At 36.9% G+C, this 27,095-nt stretch overlaps 1 protein-coding gene and 1 long non-coding RNA gene across 3 annotated transcripts; both read right to left on the bottom strand.

The window, feature by feature from the left end:
- Nucleotides 1-4,936: 4,936 nt before the first annotated feature.
- On the bottom strand, nucleotides 4,937-12,795 carry LOC122306690. Of its 2 annotated transcripts, XR_006241500.1 has the most exons (6): nucleotides 12,481-12,795; nucleotides 12,290-12,394; nucleotides 11,077-11,136; nucleotides 7,157-7,362; nucleotides 5,588-7,000; nucleotides 4,937-5,503 (listed from the first exon to the last, which is right to left on the bottom strand). It is a non-coding gene; the product is annotated as an uncharacterized LOC122306690 (long non-coding RNA). The 2 variants fall into 2 exon arrangements; XR_006241499.1 differs by having other exon boundaries at nucleotides 7,157-11,136.
- A 10,541-nt stretch (nucleotides 12,796-23,336) lies between these two features.
- LOC122306434 (protein SIEVE ELEMENT OCCLUSION B-like) lies at nucleotides 23,337-26,667 on the bottom strand. Its single transcript, XM_043118861.1, has 6 exons — nucleotides 26,540-26,667; nucleotides 25,436-25,565; nucleotides 24,477-24,566; nucleotides 23,844-24,292; nucleotides 23,609-23,703; nucleotides 23,337-23,482 (listed from the first exon to the last, which is right to left on the bottom strand). Exons 1-6 carry the CDS (start codon nucleotides 26,665-26,667, stop codon nucleotides 23,337-23,339), a joined length of 1,038 nt encoding a protein of 345 aa, XP_042974795.1.
- Between the last annotated feature and the right edge of the window lie 428 nt (nucleotides 26,668-27,095).

Here is a 27,095-nt window from a genome sequence, read left to right as displayed (position 1 = left end):
ATAAAAATGAATAGAAATTTTTATTAAAAATAAAAAACAAGGACTTGAACGCGTATATGGTTAATACCATGACATCATTGATGGAAACTGTTGAATTTGAGTCGAGGGATTGTAGAAGGAAGACATTTTTGATTCTGTACAAGACAAGTTTCGTAAAGCTAACTGGCTTTAATAATTACTTGTATTAATTTCAAAACCTGCTTTTAGATAATAATCAAATCCAAGTTGTATTTAAGATTAACAGCAAGCTTTTGTATGTGTGGTAGAAAGAGAGAGTACGTAACCTTTTCTTTTTCTACATAAGGCCTCACGTACACTGTTTTCGTGGGAGCCACGAAGCAGATCATCAGCACAGATCGAAGACTTCCCTAATTTTCTTCAACCAGGTCACCTAATCATCTGAGACTCTGTAGTATTACCATTAACCCAAAATTGCAAACCATGGAAAAGTACTAAGTGCGATACCTCATGAATTTCCTGGAACGAACAAAAACAAAGTTGGTGAGTTTGGTAAACATTATAAGGGAGAGCGAAAAAAGTGTGCGTGCATCTTATGCAGAAGCCACCGAAGTTATTAGCAGCGATGATTTTGTGAAAATGATAGTGTTTGATGCGGCCTTCATTATTTAGTATTTTCTGAAAAACAAGTTCCCAAAACAATGGACGGCTGAGGACAAGATAGTGATAAAGCCATGGCTAACTGCTAGGATGCAGTTGGACTTCCTGTTACTTGAAAATCAGCTTCCTTTCTTCATTATTGAGAAATTATATAAGCTTGTTTTGGTCACTAACACAATTTACCCACCCTTTATTGAGGTTACCTTTTTTTACTTTTTTTTTAACAATCAGGACAAGTCTTCTGATTCGGTGTTCCAAATAAAGCATTTCGTTGATTTGCTGAGAACCTTTTATCTACCTCCACCTGGTAGAGCTCTATCAGAAAGAAAAGATGAGAACAAGGTTGAGGATATATACTGCGCAACCAAGCTGGCCGAGGCAGGAATGACCTTCAAGAAGAGTACACACAAGTGCCACCTTGATCTAACATATGCAGAATGGGTGTTAAAAATCCCACGCTTTACCTTAGACAATGCGACAGAGCTTTATGCTCGAAACCTCATGGCCTTGGAGCAATGTCACTATCCAAGAGAAGCAAATATTACTGATTATTTTTCTCTGTTGGATTTCCTTATTGATACAGGCAAAGATGTGGGTCTACTTGCTCGAAAGAAGATCCTTGTTAATGGGCAGGGTGCCGACAATGCAACTTTTGTCAACAATCTGGGCACAGATGTCGAATACTCATCCATGAATTCTGAGTATATTCGTCTTTGTAAAGATTTAGTTGATTTCTACGATAACCCTTGGCATCGATGGAAGGCTATCTTGAGATGTGATTATTTGAGTTCTCCTTGGAGAATTGCTTCTATCGCAGCTGCTATTATCTTCTTGGTGTTCACATTAGTGCAAACCCTATGCTCTATCATTCAAGGGCTACCTGCATAGATCTGATGCTTTGATCTGTTATGTGCTACGTGAAAATAATTGTCTTAATTAGTAGAAATCTTTGTACTAATCAATGTTACACCACACCTCTAATAAGGAAAATAAATAAAACGATAAAAACTAAAATTTGTGTGGTGTTGGCCGGATGAAGAGTAGAATTTTTCTGAATTAAATAAGGAGTTTTACTCCATATTATTTTCATTGCTTGTAAGTTGTTAAATAGGCCTTATGGATAGGAGTCTTATGGTTTATGCTTCCACTTTGTAACTTGTTCCCTTGGGGAGGTTAAGGTTTCCTCGAGCTGAATTGTTGTTTAATTTTCTTTGTTCAAGGATTCCAGGAAATTAATGAATTGACTGTAATTCTTCTTCAACTCCTGTACAAGAATCAGTCTCCATTTGATGCTCAATCGGCCTTTCTGCAGCACTAACTTCTAACCAACATAACCTGACCCAGATTGCTAACTAACTACTAGTACGTCCCAAAACAATTACGAGTTCATATGTAAGTCCCACCATGTTAACCTCCATGCCCAGTACTCTGCAATTTAGAACAAGTTCCCCATCTTCCCATAGTCATCAAATAGCTCTGGAACAATACGAATACTTGACCCAAAAGAAACATTTATTATTTCCTCCAAAATTTCTCTTCTTGCAGAAGAAGGCATCTGGTGTCTTATTCCTATTCAAGTCTCAGTGTAATTTATCGATGACAGTTGATCAACTCTAGAGAGAGAAGCTCTTCTCTCTAGAGATTTGAAACAGAAAACCCGCAAGTCCCTCCCCCCCTTCCTTTTAGTGTACTGCTTTCCTGCCTTAATTTCCAGTCAATAGATTTAGCTTCGTTTTGTTTTTGTTTAGGTGCTTGTCAATAAGGCTCTCTGTGGTGCGATTTATGATGCTTAAGGGAGATGCAACAGCTCTGTTGCAATGATGTGGCCCAGGCACAAGAAGTTGGCAGCGGAGGAGCTGGAGGGGGCTGGCCTCCATGTGGTGGCCATGTGGTGGCCTTGAACCCCTATGGGGGTTCTCAGTTGCAAGGCATGCCTCTTTGTTGGGTGGTAGCATCTGGTAGCACCACAACACAACTCATGCTGAGAACTTACACGTCCATTAATGGCATGCTCATCTTGGGCTTTGCTCAACCTATGGTGGTTCTTGGCGTGAACCTTGGTGGACCCTGTGGCCAAACTCCTAAAATGGAAGGTGAGAGTGCTCTGTTTCGAAAAATGAAAACAGAGGAGGCTCGACAGCTGGGGTGCAGTCCTTTGTTGGGGGGAGGCACGCATGCTCAGGCTAGCTCACAGTGGGGCAACCATGGGGGTTGGCTCTAACGTCTAAGAACGTTGTCGTCACTAGCCATGAGTTTGGCAAACGACGCAGCCGTGGAAGGTGGTGGTGACTCGTGGTTTGCTGTGGGGCTTGGTGTCAAGCCATGATGTGGAGTCATGCCGGGAGTTTTGGAGGAGAATTGCTACCTTGGTGACTCAACGGACTGGGTTGCAGCGGACATAGAGGAGCAGAAGAACGTGGGTGTTCTGAACGAGGCTGGGTTGCAGACCACCCACGCATGCTTGCTGCAAAAGGTGTGCAGAAAGTGTTTTGGCGTGGGTGCTTGTCGGGCACTCACAGAACCTAATGGGCAAAAGGTGTGCAGCAAGTGTGGCGTGGGCTTGACAAAAGTTGTCCATGCTTGACAGCCGTTTGGAGGGCCATTTACGAGTGTTTTTAATATTTTAATGCTTTATGTTGTAATGTTGACTTTATGTTGTAGTTAGTTAAAAATAAATAGAAATAGACTATTGGACTTATTATCCATAGTAGGCTTGTCCCTCTCCTCTTTTGGAAGAAGAGGGTTTATCCCTCTCTTCCATTGGAAGAGAAGCGTTTTCTCCCTCTCCTCATTTGGAGGAGTGGGGGTTGGATGTGTTTTCTTAGACAAGTCGATTGATGGACTCCTCTTGTATTTACAGAGTCTCGTTTATCAGAAGGTCTTGTCACTAGACAGTTTATTTGAAGTTCAAACAATGTCCGTCATAAAGAAATTTATGTGCAGGGAAGTCCCAAACATATGAATAGTTTGACCTGTATTTATCAGTCACAGCTGTAACTTCTTTCTGAATGAATTGAAGTCAATTTCCCATAAAAAAATAAAAAAGAGGAACAAGGAATTCTAGAACATCTTTTCCTACATGGCCCTTTGCCAGAATCATCTGGCAAGAAAGGCGCCCATGGCCACTGAACATCACCAAATTCTCATATCTCAACATCAAAGACTAAATCCAACTCACTAGCAAACCACAAATTAACCTCTACATCCCAACCTTCCAATCCACTAACTTCACACTATTTGCTATCCTAGACCTTGGACATGACTTATGACTTGGATGACCCAAAACCAAGCCATACATGGAAACCCTAAACCAAACCCCACTACAACATAAGTAACTTTTTCAAGCCAAAATTTTCATCGGGAAAAGTGGTATAAATCGCCATGAGACACTTTTCCCAGCAATTTGAACCTCATAGCCTTGGAGCAATGTCACTATTCAAGAGAAGCATATATTACTAATTATTTTTTTCTGTTGCATTTCCTTTTTAATACAGACAAAGATGTGTCTACTTGCTCGAAAGAAGATCCTTGTTAATGGGCTAGGCAACGACAATGCAATTTTTGTCAACAATCTGGGCACAAATGTCGAATACTCATCCATGAATTTTGAGTATATTCTTCTTTGTAAAGATTTAGTTGATTTCTACAATAACCCTTGCATCACTACAAAAAAACTAAGAATTGCCAGCGTTTAAATCATCAGTGTTTGTTTATGCGCCGATAAAAATATATTATTACCGGCGTTTAATTTTTACACCGGAAAATTATTAAGCTTTCCGAATGCCAGAAATAATATATAACTTTGGCGGCATTTAAAAAAACACCGATAATTTATAAATTATACGCCGGTAAATTAGGAGTTTGTCGAGATTTATATTGTTACACCATTAATGATATATTGTTTTGGCGGCGTTTAAATAAATGTCAAAAAATTATCAATTATACGCGGATAAATTAGTAGTTTGCCGGCATTTATATTGTAACGATGATAATATATATAGCTTAGGCAGCATTTACAAAAATGCCGAACATTGATCAATTATACGCTGATAATTTAGAAGTGTGCTAGAGTTTATATTATTATGCCGGTAATTATTTATAGCTTTGATAGCATTTAAAAAAAATGAAAACTAATCAATTATACACCAATAATTTAGTAGTGTGCCAGCATTTATATTGTTACGATGGTAATAATATATAACTCAAAAATTTAAAACTATTAAAAATTTATTGGTAGTTAAGGAAATATTAAAAAGAATAAAAAAACTTATTTAAATGATATAAAGAAAAACATACTTAGATTTTTGCTACAAAAAAATGGAAAAAAAACAATCATAATGTGTCATTGCCAACACTTCTCTTGCTCAATAAACAAAACCAAGATCACAATAAAATTTTAAGGAAATTATAAAGAAAATATGATTAATATAATTTGAGATTCTTCACATATAATCCCCTCAATCCTCGTCCACGCCGTTCTCTTCCTCTTTTTCTTTTTCATCTTTATCTTCCTCTGCATTCTCTATTTGATTTTCTCCTAAAGCTTACATATAAATTCAAATGAGGGTTCAGGTTGATTGATATCAACTAAACATATGTGGGGTGCTTACATGTGCATGCACGAATGTGTTTACTAATTTTTGCAATTCAATTAATTCGTCCATTTTATCAAACTCTTCCTTGGATATACCATCTTCTTGCTTAGAAATTGGAAGTGAATGTTGACAAGTTTGCCTTGTAGGGGTTGGCCCAAACCGCACACACATCCAGACCGTTTTGGGCTCATAACTTTAGAATAAACATCATTTGATGCCCAAACCATGGTTCCTCCAGACCCCATTTTTATCGGACTTGTATCCTGTGTTAAAAGTCCCTAAATCTCAACCTGTAATAGATAATAAAAAATACACATTTTTCATCTAATAAATCCATTAAAATTAAAAAATAATAAATTTGAAAATAAACATACAATTTTCTTCCTCGTCTCATCATTGTAGTTGGTTCCATCCTTGCACTTATGGGTCCTGACAAACAATTGAGCTCGACTTGGCAATGCCCCAATTGATTTTTGCCGCATCCAATATTCTAGATTAAACACATATATCGAAAATAAAGAATTAAAAAATATTCGAGAATAAATAAATATTCATTAAATATATACCTCATCATTGACATATCTTGCATAACTTTTTTCTATCCTCTGCTGTTAACAACCACCAGCTTCTTATGGCACTCATTGTTTTTATTATATTTTGACTATGATTATAAGAATTATGATTAAAATAACTAGTTGGTTGACTTTCTAAATCTATTAGAGAAATGCGCACATTGTTACATATATTTTGGATCGAACCAAAGATTGGCCAACTTCGCTAGTTGCAATAAGTCTCACCATATCGGGACTTGCCCTTGCCATAACTTGTGCTACAGATGTGTCTTTTTCATTAAGTAACTTTTTCTTCAATTCGTGCTTGTAGTCTTTCCATTTCTTCCTCATGTCCTTTAGTAGCAATTTTTTTAATGCATCCAATTTGTCATTAGAAACTTCAAACTTGCCTTACAATCAAAATAAACTTACACAAGTATCTATCTTGCTTTCTAACAAAATTTTCAAAATATACATATTTAAATAATAATAATGGTTTAATACAAGTTCTATACTATTATAAAATCCCACGCTTCCTCCTTTATGGTTTTAGACACCGGCCTCCAATCCTTGTAACTTATTAGAACCAACCAATTAGTTCTCGCTATCAGACCACCAAACATTGCCACCTTTGTGTCTTGTTTTTTGATAGGTTGACCAAGACTATTGAGCTCAATATCAATTCGCTCACCTTCTGGTAGATGCCAAATGTCATGAATTGAGTACAATGGTCTCTTTACTCTACCTCCAATATTATCAACATAAATGGATTTAATGACATTGTTACTATTTTGTATATGTGCATTCATAGTGAAATAAATAAGAAGTAAGAAAAACAAAAACATACAAACAATGACAACAAAATGATTTCAAATGTCCGAACACAAGTCGACATTTTCTGCTTCGAAATGTGGTGCTACTGGTACAGATGTACATTGCTGGGTCTCTCTCCTGATCTCTGTATGTGTGGATAGTTGGCCTCTCATTTGTATCGATGTAGAAGGTTGGGTCCCTTCATGTGAAGAAAATGATGGTTGGGAAGGACAATCTACAGAATGTGATAACTCCACCATCCTATCAATGAGAGGGGGGTGGCCCAACAACAAAGTGTAATGAATGGGCTGCCCTATCAAGAGATAGGTATGATTGCGTTTCATTATGGACAGCTGATACTACAGTATATTGTCTTCACAAGTGTGGTCTGATAGTCTGTTTTCTTTTTTGGACCCATTGTACCTATGCAAAAACAAGTCGTTATATTTGCAAATCAATAGAAATAATAATATTTGGAACATGATATAAAAGAAGTAAATTTATAATAGATATCATGTTGGTTAAATATATAAAACAAAAAATCAATTATATTAAATAGTCTAAATATATATTTCTTACTCAACACTATTACGCAACTTCAATCTTCACTCCATCTATATCATTTCGTGTCCACACAACATTGTCAATGGCAGGTTCAATAGCTTCATCATTGTAAGTGTTACAATATTCATTCTCATCGTTGCCAGCCACTTCCTCTTCACCAATATCATAAACGTTTCTTAGTTTTGTCCTAACGATGACAAGCCAATTTGGGCATCTTTCATCTGCCACATAATATACTTCAGATGCTTGGGAGGATAAAACAAACGGATTATCAATAATTTGATTACCAATGTGTACTATATGAGAAAAATTTACAAGACTAAAGTCAAATTCATCCTTATTGAATATTGTAACACTTACAACAATAAAGCTATGAACTTGCTATTTACGATGTTGTGTGGACCAGAAATGACATAGATGAAATGACGATTAAAATTCCTTAAAAAGTGTTAAGTAAGAAATATATATTTAGACTTTTGAATATGAATAATTTTTTGTTTTATATTTTTAACTTACATGATATCTCTTATAACTTTACTTCTCTCTCATATCATGCTCTAAATATTATTATTTCTATTGATTTGCAAATATAACTTATTTTTATTTTGGTACAATGGGTCCAAAAAAGAAGGCAAAGACTATCAAACCACACTTGCGAAGACATCTACTTCAGTATCGGCTATCTATAGTGAGATGCAATCATACCCATCCCTTGATAGGGTGGCCCATTCATTACCCTCTATCGATGGGCTGCCCCCTTGCGTTGATAGGATGGTGGAGTTATCACTTTCTATAGATTATCCTTCCCACCCATCATTTTCTTCATAGAAAGGGACCCAACCTTCTACATTGATACAAATGGGAGGCCAACTATCCACACATACAGAGATCAGTAGAAAGACCCAGTAATGTACCTATGTACCAATAGCACCACATTCTGAAGCAGAAAATGTCGACTTGTGTTCGGACATTAGAAATCGTTTTGTTGTCATTGTTCGTATGCTTTTGTTTTTCTTACTTCTTATTTATTTTACTATAAATGCACATACAAAATAGTAACAATGTCATTAAATGCATTTATGCTGATAGTAATGGAGGTAGAGTAAAGAGACTATTGTACTCGATTCATGACATTTGGCATCTACCAGAAGGAAAGCGAATTGATATGGGGCTCAATAGTCTTGGTCAACCCATAAAAAAGCAAGAATCAAATGTGGCAAGGTTTGATGGCCTGATAGCGAGAACTTATACGTTGGTTCCAATAATTTATAAGGATTGGAGGTCGGTGCCTACAACCATAAAGGAGGAAGTATGGGGTTTTATAATGGTATAGAACTTGCATTAAACCATTATTATTAATTAAAGATGTATATTTTGAAAATTTTGTTAGAAAGCAAGATAAATACTTGTGTAAGTTTATTTTGATTGTAAGGCAAGTTTAAAGTTTCTAATGACAAATTGGATGCATTAAAAAAATTGCTATTAAAAGACATTGGAAAAAAATGGAAAGACTACAAGCACGAATTGAAGAAAAAGTTACTTAATGAAAAAGACACCTCTGCAGCACAAGTTATGGCAAAGGCAAGTCTCGATATGGTAGGACTTATCGCAACTAACGCAGTTGGCCAATCTTTGGTTTGATCCAGAATATATGTAACAATGCGCGCATTTCTCTTATAGATTTAGAAAGTCAACTAACTGGTTATTTTAATCATAATTCTTATAATCTTAGTCAAAATGTAATAAAAACAATGAGTGCCATAAGAAGCAGGTGGTTGTTAACAGTGGAGGATAAAAAAAAGTTATACAAGATATGCCCATGATGTGGTATATATTTAATTAATATTTATTTATTCTCGAATATTTGTTAATTGTTTATTTTCGATATATGTGTTTAATCTAAAATATTGGATGCAGAAAAAATCAACTGGAACATTGCCAAGTCGATCCCAATTGTTTGTCACAACCTATAAGTGAAAGGATAGAATCCACTACAATGATGAGACGAGGAAGAAAGTTGTATGTTTGTTTTCAAATTTATTATTTTTTAATTTTAATAGATTTATAAGATGAAAAATGTGTAGTTTTTATTATCTATTACAGGCTGAGATTGAGTGACTTTTAACACAGGACACAAGTCCCATAGAAATGGGGTCTGGAAGAACCATGGCTTGGGCATTAGATGATGTTTATTCTAAAGTTATGGGCCCAGAACGGTCTGGACGTGTGCGCAGTTTGGGGTTTGAGCCAAATCCGCACAAACCCCAAACTTCACACACGTCAAGCCCAGCTCGAGCATTGCCAAGTCGAACCCAATTATTTGTCACGACCCATAAGTGAAATGATGGAACCCACTACAATGATGAGACAAGGATGAAAGTTGTGTGTTTATTAAATTTATTATTTTTTAATTTTAATGGATTTATAAGACTAAGAATGTGTTTTTTTTTTTTATTATCTATTGCAGGTTGAGGAGGAACTTTTAACATAGGACTCAAGTCTCATAGAAATGGGGTCTGGAGGAACTATGACTTGGGTATCAGATGATGTTTATTATAAAGTTATGGGCTCAGAACGGCCTGGACATGTGTGCGGTTTGGGGTTTGAGCCAATCCCTATAAGGTAAACTTGTCAACATTCACTACAAACTTCTAAACAAGAAGATGGTATATCTAAGGAAGAGTTTGATAAAACGTGAAACGAATTAATTGAATTGTAAAACTTAGTAAACACATTCATGCATGCACATGTGAGCATCCCACGTATGTTTAGTTGATATCAATCAACCTAATTTTGAAATTTTTGGACCCTCATTTGAATTTATATGTAGGCCTTAGGACAAAATCAAATAGGGATTAATGAAGGGGAAGAGAAAGATGAAGAGGAAAATGATAAAGAGGAAGAATAAGAGGAAGATGGAGAAGAAGAAGAGAACAACGATGATGAGGATTGAGGGGATTATAAGTGAATAATCTCAAATTATATTAATATTTTAGTTTAATGGTATTTGCAACTTTTATTAATTGAGACAATATTTATGGTTATGCCATATATTGACGCATTGTATTTTCTTTATAATTTTTTTAAGATTTTATTGTAATCTTAGTTTTGTTTATTCAGCAGAAGAGGAGGTGGCAATGACACATTATGATTATTTTTTCCATTTTTCTGTGGCAAGAACTTTAGTATTTTTTTCTTCGTATAATTTAAATAAGTTTTTTTTATTCTTTTTAATATTTCTTTAACTACCAATAAATTTAAAATAATTTTACTTCTTTTGAGCTATATATTATTACCGACGTAACAATATAAACACTGGCACACTACTAAATTATCGATGTATAATTGATCAATTTTCGCCATTTTTTTAAATGCCACCAAAGCTATAAATAATTACCGACGTAACAATACAAACATTAGCAAACTACTAATTTACCAGCGTATAATTGATAAATTTTTGGCATTTTTTTTAACACTGTCATAACTATATATTATTATCGGCGTAACAATATAAATGCTAGCACACTACTAAATTACTGGCGTACAATTGATCAATGTTCGGCATTCTTTTAAACACCGCTAAAGCTTTATATTGTTATCACCGCAACAATATAAATACCAACAAACTAGTAATTTATCTGCTAAAGCTATATATTCTTAAATGTTGCCAAAACAATATATCATTAATGGCGTAACAATATAAACGCCAGCAAACTATTAATTTACCGGCGTATAATTTATAAATTGTCGGCATTTTTTTAAACACCGCCAAAGCTATATATTATTACCGGCATAACAACATAAACGTTGGAAAAATCAATAATTTACTGGCGTAAAAATTAAGTGCTGGCAATAATATATTTTTATCAGCACATAAACAAATGCCGATAATATAAACGCTGGCAATTCTTAGTTTTTTGGTAGTATATACACACCTCAACCAGATGTGGAACTGAAATAAAGTTGCTCTAGCCAAAGTTATCTTTCCAATCCACCTAATAATGCCAAGTAGAACAGCAAAGAACCTTCAAACTATGGTAGCAGAATTCTTATATATGTATAAATATATTTATTTAAAAAGAAGAATGAAGCCATTCAATCACCGAAAAGGAGGCGGCTCAAGTATAGAGTGAATTCATATTAAATAATCTATAAAGCAGAAAACGTTTGTAATGTGGTAACAAATAAGCTCCCGACACCATATTTATATTTGCACCTGCCATGCTTATGCCAATTTTGACCCTTTAGCAATCAAGTTGTTAGTCTATCACATTACAAGGTTCCCTTGCCAATGGGAATTAGTAGTGGTAGTAGTAGGAAGAGGAGCTAGAGACTAACAAGACCAAGGGCCCTCCAAAGAGTAAAGGCCAAATAAATTCCAAACCTTCACCAGCTCTTGGTCCATTTAGGACCCTTTGGCTTTTCATCTTTTAAAAATAAGAGAGAATATAGTCCTTTAAGGTTGTAAAGATACATCTAAGTCCTCTAGACCCTAGTAATTGTGCCTCAAACTTATATTTCAAGCAAAAGGAGTTGAGGAGCATCGAGCAACCTCTCATTCTATGTTGTTTACACTTCTTTACCACAATTATTTTTCTTCTAAATTCCCTCTCAGATTCAACTACCATAGAAAGCACAATTTTTCGATCAAATTATTTTTCCCCATCACCCTCAAATAATTAGCCTCCTCATCATGTTTATCACTATAGTTCCCCCAATAATACATTAAACTTAATTAATGTAGTGTAAAAGGTAAGAACCATGATCCCAAAGTATAAACTGGCAGAGTTTCTAAAAGTGGGAGGAAATAGAAAAAGATCAAAAAAAGGGGAAGGGGCCAAGGGTTGAGAACAAATATCAAGCAATTGTTAGGAGGATCTCATTTTGGAATATGTAGTTAGGCAGTAATGCAATCAAATATCTTATGGGGGAGCACCCCAATTTCAATTTGATAGAACTGCATGTCCAATTAATAAACCACAGCACAGAAACTAGTATCCACGTCGAAGAACACGTACAAAACAAAAGACAACAAGTTTCTGAATGCCAAATTTTATGCGTATCATCAGCTTCCAAAAAATTGAGAAATGGAGGATATAAATCTAACCTGAGATTTTGCTGGTAGGATTATGACGGGAAAAAAAATACCTTGATAAAAAGCGAAATCTTCCAATTCGTCATCAAAGCACATTACAAATTGACCTCTGGATGTTCGTTGCCCGCTTTTGGATCCGTCTCCATTATACAAAGTCACTAAAAAAGAAAATTCATTCCAATTCTAATCGAAAATACATTTGTAAGAAAAAAAAAACCGCAAATGATGTATGAGAAAACCGCACCCAAAGTTATCCAGCGCCATTGAAAAGGCGAGAGAGAGATTTATCGGTGAAACGGAAATCTTGCGCAATGAGAAGCAAATTCTGTAAGGGCTTTTGGTGGGGGAAATTGAAACATCAAGAAACAGAGGTAGGGTTAGATCGAGAAAGGGGTGTTGGAGATAAGACGAGAGAACGTCTAAAATGTCACTGGAAGAAATATCAAATAAGAATGGGAATAGGCTGATGGTTATTGCAACAGTAATTAATATCGCCGTAATACTTGTATTTTCAAGGGAAATTAGCCGACGCGCTACAGGAAGAACGTTTCTCACGATAAAATTGTCACAAAAGACGAAAAACTCTATGTAAAAGGTCACCGTTCATGATGACCATTCAATATATTTAGCGATGGAAAGTAATAGACAGGAGTGTAAAAAAAAATAAAAAAAATTGATGAACTGAACCGGACCGGATTAAATTGGTGGGTTTGGTCCGATATTGAATTTAATTCGGTTTGATACCAATTTTATTTTTCTTAAATCCGGTCAAAATCAGTCCGATTCTAGTTTTTCTTATTTAAAAACATAACCGAACCAGTTCATATATATATTTTAATTTTTTATATTGTATATAATTTATATATATATATATATAATTGTTTTGTATTATATAATAAATTACTAATTAATATAATATTAAATTTTAAAATCTTATATCACTATCGTTTATTGTATTAATAGTTATACTAATATTATAGAGTACATATTAATAGTTATATTAATATTATATCATTATATATTATAATATACTATAATATATCACTATATTATATATTAGTGATATATTAAAATAAGAGAATAACTTATAATCGATGTCTCCTATAAGGAGTGAAAATCGGAAACCAATGTCAACGTGCCATGTAAGGAGTTGATGAATACATTACCTCTCTGCACTGTAGGGGATCCATTCCCCCCTCTTTCTCTTTTCTCTCTCTCGATGAGTCTAGTATGTAGAAATCACTCTCTCTCCTTCCATACCTCTCCTTCCCGAGTCTCTCCTTCCTCCTTCACGAAAACCTTAACCCAAACTCACGAAAATGAACCCTAAGTCATGAGTCTTACCAATCCGGTTGGGAGCATGTGTACGAACCCTGTGGTAAGGATGATGCCAACAGCAAATGCCTTGGTGAATATGAAAATATTGCTGTAAGTTCGGAGGAAGTGGCTGTTCTTTCCAACAATGGGGATTGAGATTTCGATGGATTGAGTGATGAGGATCGACGCAATGGCGATGGTTTTGAAGACAAGTGTGACTGGTTCATCTGAATAGCTCTCTAAATTGGCACCTCTATAGCTCATACTAGCCATGGTTTCCGATGTCATGGGGAAATTTAAATCTTTGTTCCATCCAAAAACAAAGAATGCCTGAATTTTAAAAACAACCAAAATACAAACCATTTTTCTGTTTAAGGTTGAAATCGTTTGGTTGCAGGGAAAACACAAAATTAAAAAAAAAAAAAAAAAGGAATGAAAACACAAAAATGGATGAAAGGATAACTTTCTTGTATAAGAACACCAACACAAATTGAATTTGGTATAGTTTTAGACTAAAATGGTACACAATTATTGCATGCCATTTAAACTAAATTCAAACATTTTGCCAAATAGAGTTCAATTACCTGAGAATGCTACAACTCTTTTTTTTATACCTTCAAGGCAGAGTAAGGACCATAAATTCTAAAATGAAACCCAAAAACTAGAACATCATCATCATTAATGGAAAGAAAACAGCAAAATCAGAAAAAGAAAAAATGAAATGGGTCTCGAGCAATGAACCTCAATGAAATTCATCAGAAGAAATTGGGAAACCTAAGAGAGGGTGTTAGAAAACAACACTATTATACACAGAAAGGGCTTGGCTTATTCCGATGAACACGAATCTGGGAATTTTTACACGGAAAAGAGAAGTTTAGAGATATAATGCGTCCGAGAATATGGAAGGGGAGAGAGAGAGAGAGAAGAGAAAGGGGGGGGGTCAGGGGAAAGATTCGATGCAACGCAGTCTCTACCTGTGTCTTCCTAAACTCCTTACGTGGCAACTTTTCATCAATCTCTGACTTTCATCTCTTTTAGGTGACACCGGCCTAAAACGTTTCTGTTATAATATATCAATATAGTCAATAATACAATTATAATATATATTATCACTATAGTATTATATATACTATATTATATATAGTATTATATTATCACTATAGTGTTATATATACTATAATATATATTATATATACTATAATATATATTATATATTATATAATATAGTATAATAAAAGCAGAAAACTGGATTGAACCGGACCGAAACCAGTAAAATCGGAAGAACTGATTTAGAGAGTAATCAATGCGGAATCGATTCTTAAAAATATAAAACCGGTTTATACCGGTTCGGTCTCAAATTTTATCCAAAATCGGATCAAATTAGATCGGTTACAACCCTACTGATAGCAATATAAAAATCATAGCGATTACATGAAATTGGTTGCGATTTTTTTTTTTTTTTTTTGCAGCAAGGACGAAATTGCCATAATAGAGGATATTTGTTGTAGTGGATCTCTTCTCGTAGAGATAATCCTAGATCTGCATCCTACAATCCCAAAATCTATGTTATCAAACTTATTGATTCAAGACACATTCACTTCTTCTTCGACCATCATTCTCACTCAAACCCAAACCTAGTTTTGGTACTAATTGTTAGGAATGATAAGAGAAAACATAAAATAAAAAGTAGAATTAATTACACACAACATAAGGTTTACATGGTCCAGCAATGTGCCTACATACACACAGTTACAATTGATTTGATTCAAATGTTAATCAAAGATATCGTATGGTGGCCGTTCAAGAGTTTACTATGATGTATAGCAACCCGGCCCAAGCTGGATTGATTATGGACAAGCCTCGTGGTGGTCCAAGGGATCATTTGGCTTGTTTTGACTTTTAATTAGAATAACAATGAATCATTGTCAAGTCGGATCATTAAACCGGGTGGCCATAAACACAACCTTGTCGAGGTCTCAATCACTTTTTGCCTATTTTTTGTTATTTCATAATAACAGTTATTTAATTATAACTATTATTTTCATCTGATTATCACTACCGTGATAAATTAACACTTCCTCATTTTGGTTATGAAAAAATTATCCACAATAGGCGTGGTCGCGCACAAACTCTGTAATGAATAGGGTTTAATTAAGTACTACTTTCTTGGAACTGTAAAAAATGGTTTATATGAAAGTCAAACTAAATTTCAAAAAATATACTATTTTAATCTATAGTTGTAAACAAATTATAATATATGAGTAGTTAGTCCATCATTTTTCTTATATATGTTTGTATTTTCTAATTACACATTCTCTGGATCGATCAGCACATACGTTTCTTAGCATGAAATGGGATTTAGAGTAGTGATCTTAGAGAATATTAGTGAAGACCAAACACGTAAACAACTAACAAGATTGCCAACGTACGTAACCATCAAGATGCCCATTACTGAAGTACCATACATTGCATTTCATACTTCCTAGCTAATACGTACGTACTGGTACTAATTCCCAATTTTCCAAAAGTCACTTTTAAAGCTTTCTATAGCAATTTTCAAAACAATATTGGAAGCCAAACTTATTAACAAATCCTTTCCAGTCATTAAACTTCTCCAAGACCTTCAGAATCGATGTCCCATGATCACTAACTACTGTCGTGTCGGGAACTTTGCGGAGCACAACCCATCCACTATCACTTTTGAAGGAATACAGCAAATTTCTGGGATCGTGCAGCTTTGCATTCAATAATTTTTGTACATCATCTTCTTCGTTTCCTTCTCCAATTAGAAACCACCTTATGCGAGTGTTTGAGTTCTTCATGTCCCAATCATTAGACATTTTAGTTAAATTACTAGTAAATTGTTGCTTCCACTTGATATTGGCGAATCCGTAGAAGAAAGTATAATCCTCGTCGTCCTGATACTGAACAAAGATACATATATTAAAGCTTAAAGTTTATTTGGGAAGCACAGTATGAGTTTTGCTTAAAATTGCCTAATATTTAGAGTCTAGAGCACAGTATCTGGAGTTCTTGCCAGAATTTTAAGGCCTAGGTCAAAAAAGAGATTGACACATATAAAAATATAAATATATAAATACACATAATTCATTTAGAGTTTTGAAAAGGACTTTACCACGAACGGTCGTTTTAGTGCTTTGTTGATCCTACTAAATTCAAGGCGCGGTTTTTCAGGTATTAGTTCCTTTTCAATTGTGATGGTGAAAGGGAAGGCCTTCATCCCCCATAATCGAATCATGCAAAGAGCATTTGGGTGTTCCGCCACCCTTTGTTGGTTTATCACCACGACGATAGGCTTATTCTTAAAGTGCCATTCCTCCGTAATGAACTGGTTGTCTACTATTGATGAAAAATACGGCAGTATGTACCATGGCATGTTGGACCGCAAAATCTCAAACTTGGCTTGTATCTCATCGTGTTGAGTTTGGCTTGATTTCCTACTGAAAATGTATTTTTTGGGGCTTGGCTTGACTGTTGCTTGACCCTGGCTCGACCGTGGCTTGACCCTGGCTCAAGCTAAGGTTAGCTCGACCCTCCGCTAGACAGTCGGTTCGAGCGAACTCATCCAGAGAGTTCCGCTCGACAGTCCGCTCGAGCGAACTCATCCAGAGAGTTCCGCTCGACCCCCGCTCAACAGTCCGCTCGAGCGAACTCATCCAGAGAGTTCCGCTCGACCTCCGCTCGACTGTCCGCTCGAGCAAAATCTTCCAGAGAGTTCTGCTCGACTGTCCGCTCGAGCGAGAAAGTAACCCTAACATGCGCTTGACATTTCGCTCGACTTCCGCTTGAGCAAATGTTCTGAATTAGCGCCGTGTGCTATAAATACATCATTTTCTCTTCATTTTGAGGTGTGTTCAGCAGCCAAGAAAGAGAGAGTTTTGAGAATCCTTTTGTATACAATCCTAAGAGTCCATTGAGTGTATTGGGGCTTTAGAATTGAGGATTTTGTGATCAATACTCTTGTACTCCATCTTTGTTTATAGTGAAATCATTGAAATCGACCCCGACAGTGGACGTAGGCTCACATTGAGCTGAACCACTTAAATTTTGGTGTTCTTTGTGTGATTGTTGTTTATTTTGTTGCTTCTGATAATATTTACTTCAACTTAGCCTTTGTTTATTTGGTCCATTCCCAACAAACTGGTATCAAAGCGTCAAGCTCTTTGCAAAGTCTTGAGGAATGGCTATGACAAAGTTTGAAGTGGAGAAATTCGACGGTCAAAACAGTTTTAGTTTGTGGCGCATCAAGATGAAGGCTTTGTTACGACAACAAGGCTTGTCAAAAGTATTGGAAGGGAAGGTATCCGAGGGTTCTCCTGCACCGTCAAGAGAAGAAGATGAGAAGGCACATAGTGTCATTTTGTTGTCACTATCGGATGGAGTTTTGTGGGAGGTTGCCGATGAGGAGACCGCTTTCGGTCTTTGGTCCAAGCTTGAGAGCTTGTATACGACAAAGTCACTCACCAACCGTTTGTATTTGAAGCAACGGTTATACATGCTCAAAATGAAGGAAGGTACTCCTATCTCTGAACATTTAGATGAATTTAATAAGATTATCATAGATTTGAGGAATATCGATATTAAGCTTGATGATGAGGATCAAGCATTAATTGTGTTGTGTTCGTTGTTGATATCATTTGAAAATTTTGTAAACTCAATGTTGTATGATTGAGACACCATCTCTTTGGTAGATGTAAAATCTGCTTTGAACTCTAAGGAGTTGAGAACAAAATTGGGTGTACAAGGCACGGATAATCAAGCCAGCGGTTTGTTTGTTAAGGGTTCATCTAGTAGGGGTAGATCACATGAGAGAAGTTCAAAGAAGAACAGGAGTAAATCCAGGGGCAGTTCACAGTCGAAATTTAACAAGAAAAATGTTAAATGTCATTACTGCCATAAATTTGGTCATTACAAAAATGAGTGTTCTAAATTGAAAAATAGAGAGGAAGGCACTAGTTCCTTTAATGCTGTTAGCGTTGCTGATGAAAAGTCTAACGGCGTAGATATTGTTCTAGCAATTAGTGGCTCAAATAGTCGCTATGGTGACAAGTGGGTCATGGACTCAGCTTGTACCTTTCATATGTGTCCCAAGAGGGATTGGTTCACTACCTATGAGTCAGTCAACGGTGGCTCCGTTTTGATGGGAAATGATATGGCGTGTAAAACTGTTGTGATTGGTTCAGCTAGGATTAAGATGTTTGATGGGATTGTCAAGACATTGTCTAATGTCAACACATCCCAGATTTGAAGAAAAATCTTATTTCCTTGGGCACTCTTGATTTTTTAGGTTTTCGGTACACCGGTGAAGGTGGAGCTATTAAAGTCAGTAAGGGCTCCATGATTGTAATGTGAGGAAATATGACAGATGGTCTTTATTTCCTTCAGGGTAGTACATTGACAGGTACAGCTGCAGTGTCTGTTTCAGATAATCCAGACTCAGACAACACCCGTCTATGGCACATGCGTTTGGGTCACATAAGTGAAAAGGGGATGTCTATCCTGAGTAAGCAGGATTTGTTGTGCAATCAGAAGATAGGAAAACTTGAATTCTGTGAACATTGTGTGTTTAGAAAACAGTGCAGGGTTCAGTTTACTACAGGAGTTCACAGAACTAAAAGTCCTGTGGACTATATTCATTCTGATCTTTGGGGTCCATCTTCAGTTCCATCGAAAGGTGGAGCCCAGTATTTGCTTACCTTTATTGATGATTACTCACAGAAGGTTTGGACTTATTTTCTGAAACATAAGAGCGATGTATTTGCTAACTTTAAACAATGGAAGGTTCTGATTGAAAATCGGACAGGCAAGAAGGTTAAGCGACTCCGAACTGACAATGGTATGGAACTTTGCGGAGGTGATTTTAATGAATTCTGCAAAAATGAAGGCATAGTGAGGCACTGCACAGTAAGACATACTCCACAACAAAATGAAGTAGCTGAGCGGATGAATAGGACTCTCTTGGAGAGAGCCCGTAGTATGCTTTCAAATGCCGGCTTGTCTAAAGATTTTTGGACTGAAGCAGTCAATACAGCTTGCTATTTGGTTAACCGCTCTCCAGCCACAACTATTGGTTTAAAAACTCCAAATGAGGTATGGACAGGTACTCCCTCTGATTATTCAAATTTGAAAGTTTTTGGCTGTCTTGCATATTTCCATGTTAATGATGGAAAACTTGAGCCAAGGGCAAAGAAGGGCATATTCATTGGATATGCTAGTGGGGTGAAAGGATTTAGGTTATGGTGTACTAATCCCAAATCACCTAAGTTTGTAGTTAGTAGGGATGTAGTATTTGATGAACAATCCATGCTTAATCCAAGGAAGGAGTTTATTGTGTCTACAGGTAAAGAGCAGAGTAATGGCAAGAAGGTGGAGTCACAAGTTGAGGCTTCAAAAGGAATGCCAGACGACACCCAAGATCATGTCAATTCAGATGAGCATGATCCTGATTTTGATGATGGCTCACAGGGTGAGCAAGATTACAATATTTATACTGATAGACAAAGGAGGCAGATTAGGCCACCTCAAAGATATGCTCATGCAGATATGGTGATGTATGCACTTACTACAGTAGAGGACATAGATGGTCAAGAGCCTTCCAGTGATTCAGAAGCTGTCAAAAATAAGGAGTGTGCACAATGGTGCGCAATAATGACTGAGGAGATTGAGTCCCTTCACAAGAACCAAACTTGGGATTTGGTTAAGTTGCCTAAGAAGACGAAGACTGTTGGTTGCAAATGGGTTTTCAAAAGGAAAGAGGGAATCCAAGATGTTACAGATGTAAGGTACAAGGCACGCTTGGTTGCAAAAGGCTATAGTCAGAGAGAAGGCATCGACTTCAACGAAGTTTTCTCTCCAGTTGTGAAACACAGTTCAATCAGGGTGTTGCTTGTCATAGTGGCAGCACATGACTTAGAGCTTCAGCAACTTGATGCTAAAACAACGTTCCTGCATGGTGACCTGGAGGAGACCATTTACATGCATCAGCCGGAGGGGTTCATTGTTCAAGGCAAAGAAGATTATGTGTGCAGATTGAAGAAGTCATTGTATGGTTTAAAACAGTCTCTGAGGCAATGGTATAAATGCTTTGACTCTTTTATGATAGATCATGGTTATGTGAGGAGTAGCCATGATTGTTGCGTTTATTATAGGCAGTTATCTGATGGGTCTTTCATCTATTTGCTACTTTATGTTGATGATATGCTTATTGCTGCTAAAAGCATATCTGACATTAGTTTGCTGAAAACCCAACTTAGAAATGAGTTTGAAATGAAATACTTAGGTGCTGTAAAGAAGATTTTGGGGATGGAGATCCACAGAGATAGGAAAGCTGGAAAGTTGTATTTGTCCCAGGGAAAGTATATTGAGAAAGTTCTTCGGAGGTTTGGAATGTCTGATTCCAAACCAGTAAGTACACCACTTGCTACACAGTTTAAACTTTCAGCATCACTATCTCCTCAGACAGATGAGGAGGAATGTTTCATGGCTAGTGTTCCTTATTCCAGTGCAGTTGGCAGTATTATGTATGCAATGGTTTGTACTCATCCAGATATTTCACAGGCAGTGAGTGTTGTTAGCAGGTACATGGCTAACCCGGGTAGAGCTCATTGGCAGGCTGTGAAATGGATACTCAGGTATCTGAAAGGTACTTTGAACCTTGGTTTAATATTTGATAGAGAAACTGACTACAATTCAAGGGTGGTTAGTTATGTTGATTCTGATTATGCTGGGGACTTGGATAAGAGAAGATCATTAACAGGATATGTTTTCACTTTGTGTGGCTCTGTTATTAGTTGGAAAGCAACACTACAATCTACTGTTGCTTTATCAACTATAGAAGCAGAGTATATGGCAGCAGTTGAGGCTGTTAAGGAGGCCATTTGGTTGAAAGGTTTGATTAGTGATTTGGGATTACAGCAGGATGCAATTTCAGTGTTTTGTGACAGCCAGAGTGCAATACATTTGACCAAAAATCAAATGTATCATGAGAGGACAAAGCATATTGATGTCAGGTATCATTTCCTTCGGGAAGTTGTTACAGAGGGAGTGTTAGAAATTCAAAAGATTGCTACTACTGAGAATCCAGCAGATATGATGACAAAGCCAGTTCCAGTATACAAGTTTAAACTTTGCTTGGACTTGATTGGTGTTCGGGGTATGTGATTCCCTTAGGAGATTTGGTGGAGGGGTTCGGTTTCTTGGTTAATGGTTTTTTGTTTAGGCTTGATGGAATTCAAGCCAAGGTGGAGATTTGTTGGGTTTGGCTTGATTTCCTGTTGAAAATGTGTTTTTTGGGGCTTGGCTTGACTGTTGCTTGACCCTGGCTCGACCCTGGCTCAAGTTAAGGTTAGCTCGACCCTCCGCTCGAGCGAACTCATCCAGAGAGTTCCGCTCGACCTCCACTCGACAGTCCGCTCGAGCGAACTCATACAGAGAGTTCCACTCGACCTCCGCTCGACTTTTCGCTCGAGCGAAATCTTCCAGAGAGTTCCGCTCGACCTCTGCTCGACTGTCCGCTCGAGCGAGAAAGTAACCCTAACGTGCGCTCGACACTTTGCTCGACTTCCGCTTGAGCGAATTTTTTGAATTAGTGCCGTGTGCTATAAATACATCATTTTCTCTTCATTTTGAGGTGTGTTCAGCAGCCAAGAAAGAGAGAGTTTTGAGAATCCTTTTGTATACAATCCTAAGAGTCCATTGAGTGTATTGGGACTTTAGGATTGAGGATTTTGTGATCAATACTCTTGTACTCAGTCTTTGTTCATAGTGAAATCATTGAAACCGACCCCGACAGTGGACGTAGGCTTACATTGAGCTGAACCACTTAAATCTTGGTGTTCTTTGTGTAATTGTTGTTTATTTTGTTGCTTCCGCTATTATTTACTTCAACTTAGCCTTTGTTTATTTGGTTCATTCCCAACGCATCGCTCCACTTCCCCACCACTGGGATCCATACAATTTTATATTGTTCCTCCTCCCTTGTTCCATTAAAAATGGGGTTTAAAATCGAGATTTCTTCAATGGAGAAGTCCATAGCCGAAATGAACAATAGAAGACTCTTCTTTTTCAGCATGCGGTCGATACTCAACTGTTTTTGCCAAATATATAGTTAAAAAAAAAAGGTCAAACTAATAATTAGTAGATTAGTTTGACTATTGCACATATTTATTAAGACATAAAATAAATAATGAAATCTATTTCTTCTCAACAACTCAAACTTTTAAGACAAGTAGTGAATCTACATTATATCAGAGCAGAATTACTCTTTAGAAACATGAAAATAGATCAAGCACAACGTACGCAAGAAAGTGCTACAAGGGAAAGGCAATATTTAGGTACTTTAGCCTAGGTCAGTGGTCCATAATTCAACTGGAATCAATATGTTTTACATGCCAATAAGATTCTACTTCAGGCTTATTCATAATTCACTACAAGAAATTTGGTCTTTTCCCTTGAGTTTTTCTTTGTCAGGATCTAATAACGTGGCAAATAGGTAGCTTATGACGCGAAATTAACTGTCCATGGGAAAAAATTAAGCCTTTTTGTATTTTATTTCACGAGATCACATCCGATGAGCAAGACTTCATGGGAAAACGATTAACAATGCGAAAAAGATTAATATTTATAACGAGAGATGACCAACTATTTTATAAAAGAGCAAACATATTGATTAATAGGTGTTTTCGATCTAGTGCAGACAATTTGTGAAAGCCATTGCCTCTTCTTTATCGGTGTACAAAAAACTACGTACGTATAATTCAAGTGCTAATTACAGCTAACCATTTTGTTTGTGGAGCCATCAATAAGCTGCTGCAGATTCTCCTCGGATAAAATCAGCGCCTTGAAAGCCTCAACCATTTTTGTAGGTGTTACCGGAGTTTCCTTCATTCGCCAATATGCCTTCACTTCCCCTGCAGTGAACAAGAATATTTATTCAGCAGCGTTGCCCACGTTTAACATCCCATTCTATAGTTCGTGCAACAGATTCAAGGTTGCACTGTTTTCCCAAGAACGAAATCAGCGTAATAATGTTTGACCTATTTGTTGATGGCATTCTTCTATTTGCATCTTTAGCAGGTTAAGAGTGACGTTCATCTTCTTAGACAAGGGCAATAGTTCCAGTATCTTGTCCCTGAAATCAGGAAACCATGGCAATCATTTGCATCGCATCATGTAGGTCAAATATGTTATTTACACTCCCCTTCGGAGACCTACGAACATAATTCATAACTTTGACATGGTCGACAGAACATGTCAAGGACAAGAACTTACTCATCTTTACTAAGACAGTACATTTGAATTGTGCATGCTATAACAGTTGTGATTGCCCAATAGACATGCACTGAGATAATGTCTACGCCACTCTTGAAGGCAAGTAAATCGCCATAGGTATCCTTTGACTGACATAGTTTTTCCAACTCAACAATGCATTCGATTACTTCCAGCGTGTCCTTGATCATATTGCTAAGCTCCCCAATTGCTTTCTTGCAGTTTCGAATGTCTGGGCGATTTAAGGTGGCAGTTACAGGCTTTGTGATTCCCACTGAGTTGGCGAGTCTGTCCAATGAGTGCACCTGTGAAAGATCCCAGAAATCTCCATAGTTCAAAGCAAATGCCGCAAACGTCAGCACTGGCGCCTTTGCTGCCCAAGAATAGCCAGAGAGCTTGCTAAGTATTGATATTAATGTTGTTTTGAGTTCGATTTCCCCGTCTTGAGCCAGCTGAAAAATGACATTACACATTTTTTTATTATGGAAAGATGCTAATATTTGACTACAAAGTAGAATGATGACACTCATCTTAATCTTTAATCACATCATTCATCCATTAAATGTGGGGAGGAGAAAAAAAACACATATTTTGCAAGATTTTCTATGGGTGAGAGAAAGAAATGCCTCTTATTACCTCCAAGGAAAGTTGCTCCAGTGTCCACAATTGTGAACTGTGGTCGGCCATCCACATCTGACCCTCCAGTTTCTCCAGGCCTTGAGTACCCTATTGAAAGTCACAAGTAATTATTAGAGAGAATTTACAAGTGTATGTAAAGAAATTTAAAATTAAAACAAAAGCGTATCATCTGCGCCTCAGTTTAAACAAAAAATAACGTTATCCTATTTATTAATTGTCCACTTATGGAATAAATATGTTAAATCTTAATGGTCATGATCTCTCTAAAATGGATCCAACCGATGGGCAAGAGGATAAAATGGAATATTTGGAAGGGAAACGAAAAATAAAAACATAAATCTTATATAACTAAGATCATGTACTGTAGGAAAACGAATATACCAGCAAAACATTGTCAACTACATGGGTAGCAAGGGAAAGAATAGATTTAATGTCAAATGAAAGAGAGGTAGGATTAAAAACTTGGACAGGAGGAGCATGGGTTTTGTAAATTTGATTCAGGATATGTTCATCGGACATGGATAACATGCTGATCAGGATCACACAATTAATGGGTTGCTCTGCATTATCTTGCAGCTGCATCTCATTGCTGGCCATAGTATTGACTTTTTATAAAGCACGAGACGCTAGAAACTTAGGGTTTGGGGAAGAAGAGAGAAGTGGTCTTGCGTAATACGTGCAATAGCGGGGCTATTCTATATAGCTGTGCGAACCGGATCAAGTATACGGTGACAAGAAAAGAGTTGTTAAAAGGTGAAGATTTTCTGACTTCTTGAAGCATAACAACGTGAATAGAAGACTTTTTTGTTTGACTAAAAGAAAAAATGATAAATTAAATTTTTATATAAAGAACGACCAAAAGAAAGTCCAGCCTCATTGTTGTTGATGCCATTTCATTGCTGCTTTCACAAAGGTCGGATGTTCCATGGCCAGTAGTAGACAAGGAAATAAAATACAATTTCTGTACCGTTGAACTCAAGCTTGAATACAAGATGATCAAGAAGTTTCTCAATGTCTTCTTCTATGATCTTGTACCGTTTCATTTTCACTACGCTCTCTTTCTCCTGCGAGAAGGGTGAAATGACCCTAAAAACAACAATAAACAAAATGAATTTACTGATCTGAAGTCTATCCGAACATAATAGAACTAAGAGTGAGATAGACCTAGGATAACAAAGAAAGTTACCCATATGGGCCAAGAACTGACGAATTCGAGAAAGGAAGATTTTGATCAAATAGAAGCATTTTAGAATATAATTGTCTTCCACTTTTGAATTTGTGCTTGTTTGGAATTAATGTGAATGATAGTTGTTGAAGCAATTTCCCGGCTCTCCACAGTAGTCATGTGGTTTTCTTGCAAGAAGAACAATTAACAAAACTCAGAGTCTTGGAGATGCTAGACGCCTGATGGTGAGGGTGGGAATCTTTTTCGTCCATTTGGATGTAGCGGCCGCCTCTGCTTTTCGAGGATTGTTCAATGCCCTCAACATTTCTTCCTCATTGACGAAGTTGTTTCCTCTATCCATTTATTTCAACAGGGTTAAAGGCTTCTTTCTTGCCAACTCCGCCATAAAGGGGCGTTTGGGCCAAATCCCTCCTAAAAGCACCACCATAGTTACCTTTTCATCTTGGTTGTCCATCAACAAGCATTCCTAGTTAAAAATCATAAGATTAGCTTTCACTTTTTCATTCTCTTGCTACTATATGGTGAGAAGCTACGTGGTCGGTAGTCTCTTCCTCCTGCTGGCCATGAACTGTAATAAGAATTGCCAATAATGTCCTCAAACTTGGTTATAGAGCCTGCTTGTAAATTTCCCAATTCTGCACTGTCCCTGTGAGGGTTATAAGGAAAGGCCTACACATGATTTCTTTTGAAAACCCGTAAAGGGTCATATGGGCATTGACGGTCTCTAGATGCTCTATTGGATCTTTGGACCTGTCATAGAGGTCTATTTGTGACACCTTGAATTTCGATGTGAGGAGGCCACCACTATTTCCCTACTGTATGGCTAATCCATGCTGCTAGTAGGCTGTCAACTAATAAAGACGCTCTCACTCACCTTGCCATCTTCTCATATTTTTCCATGAGGTCATACAAGTCGTCATACATCTTCATTTTCTTATCATTGTTGCTTTGGGATGGTCCCCGTTCAATTTGGGACATCAGCATGGTCGTATAGGTCGTCATACGTCTTCATTTTCTTATCCTGGTTGTTTGCCTTGCTCCTCCCTTGTTTCACCCTTTTTCAACTAGCCCTCCCTTTTTTTCAAGGCCTCGTTTTCTTTCTGTAATGCCTCCATTTTATGTGCCATCCGTTGCTTCATCTCCGCAAATCGCCTATCCAACTCTAAATGAACATTGTCCATCGTAGCTATTTCCCACTCATGAACCTGTGTGAGTGCGTTGTATTAGGCATTTTGATCTCGATTAAAATTTACATATCCCATAGATGGCTCCAAATTGTTGAAGCTATTTCCTGCCTATGGTCAGTAGTGTGATTTTCCTGTCTAAAGAACAAAGCTCGGGGTCTTGAAGTTAGGGAAACCTCTGATGATTAGGTTAGATTGGGTAATATGAGTGAAGAAAACTCAAAATGTAGAGAGATTGCTAAACAC

This window comes from Carya illinoinensis, chromosome 4, assembly GCF_018687715.1.
Source record: "Carya illinoinensis cultivar Pawnee chromosome 4, C.illinoinensisPawnee_v1, whole genome shotgun sequence".
Lineage (NCBI taxonomy): Eukaryota > Viridiplantae > Streptophyta > Magnoliopsida > Fagales > Juglandaceae > Carya > Carya illinoinensis.
Note: the sequence above shows the minus strand (reverse complement) of the source record. Positions and strands in the feature narration are given on the sequence as shown.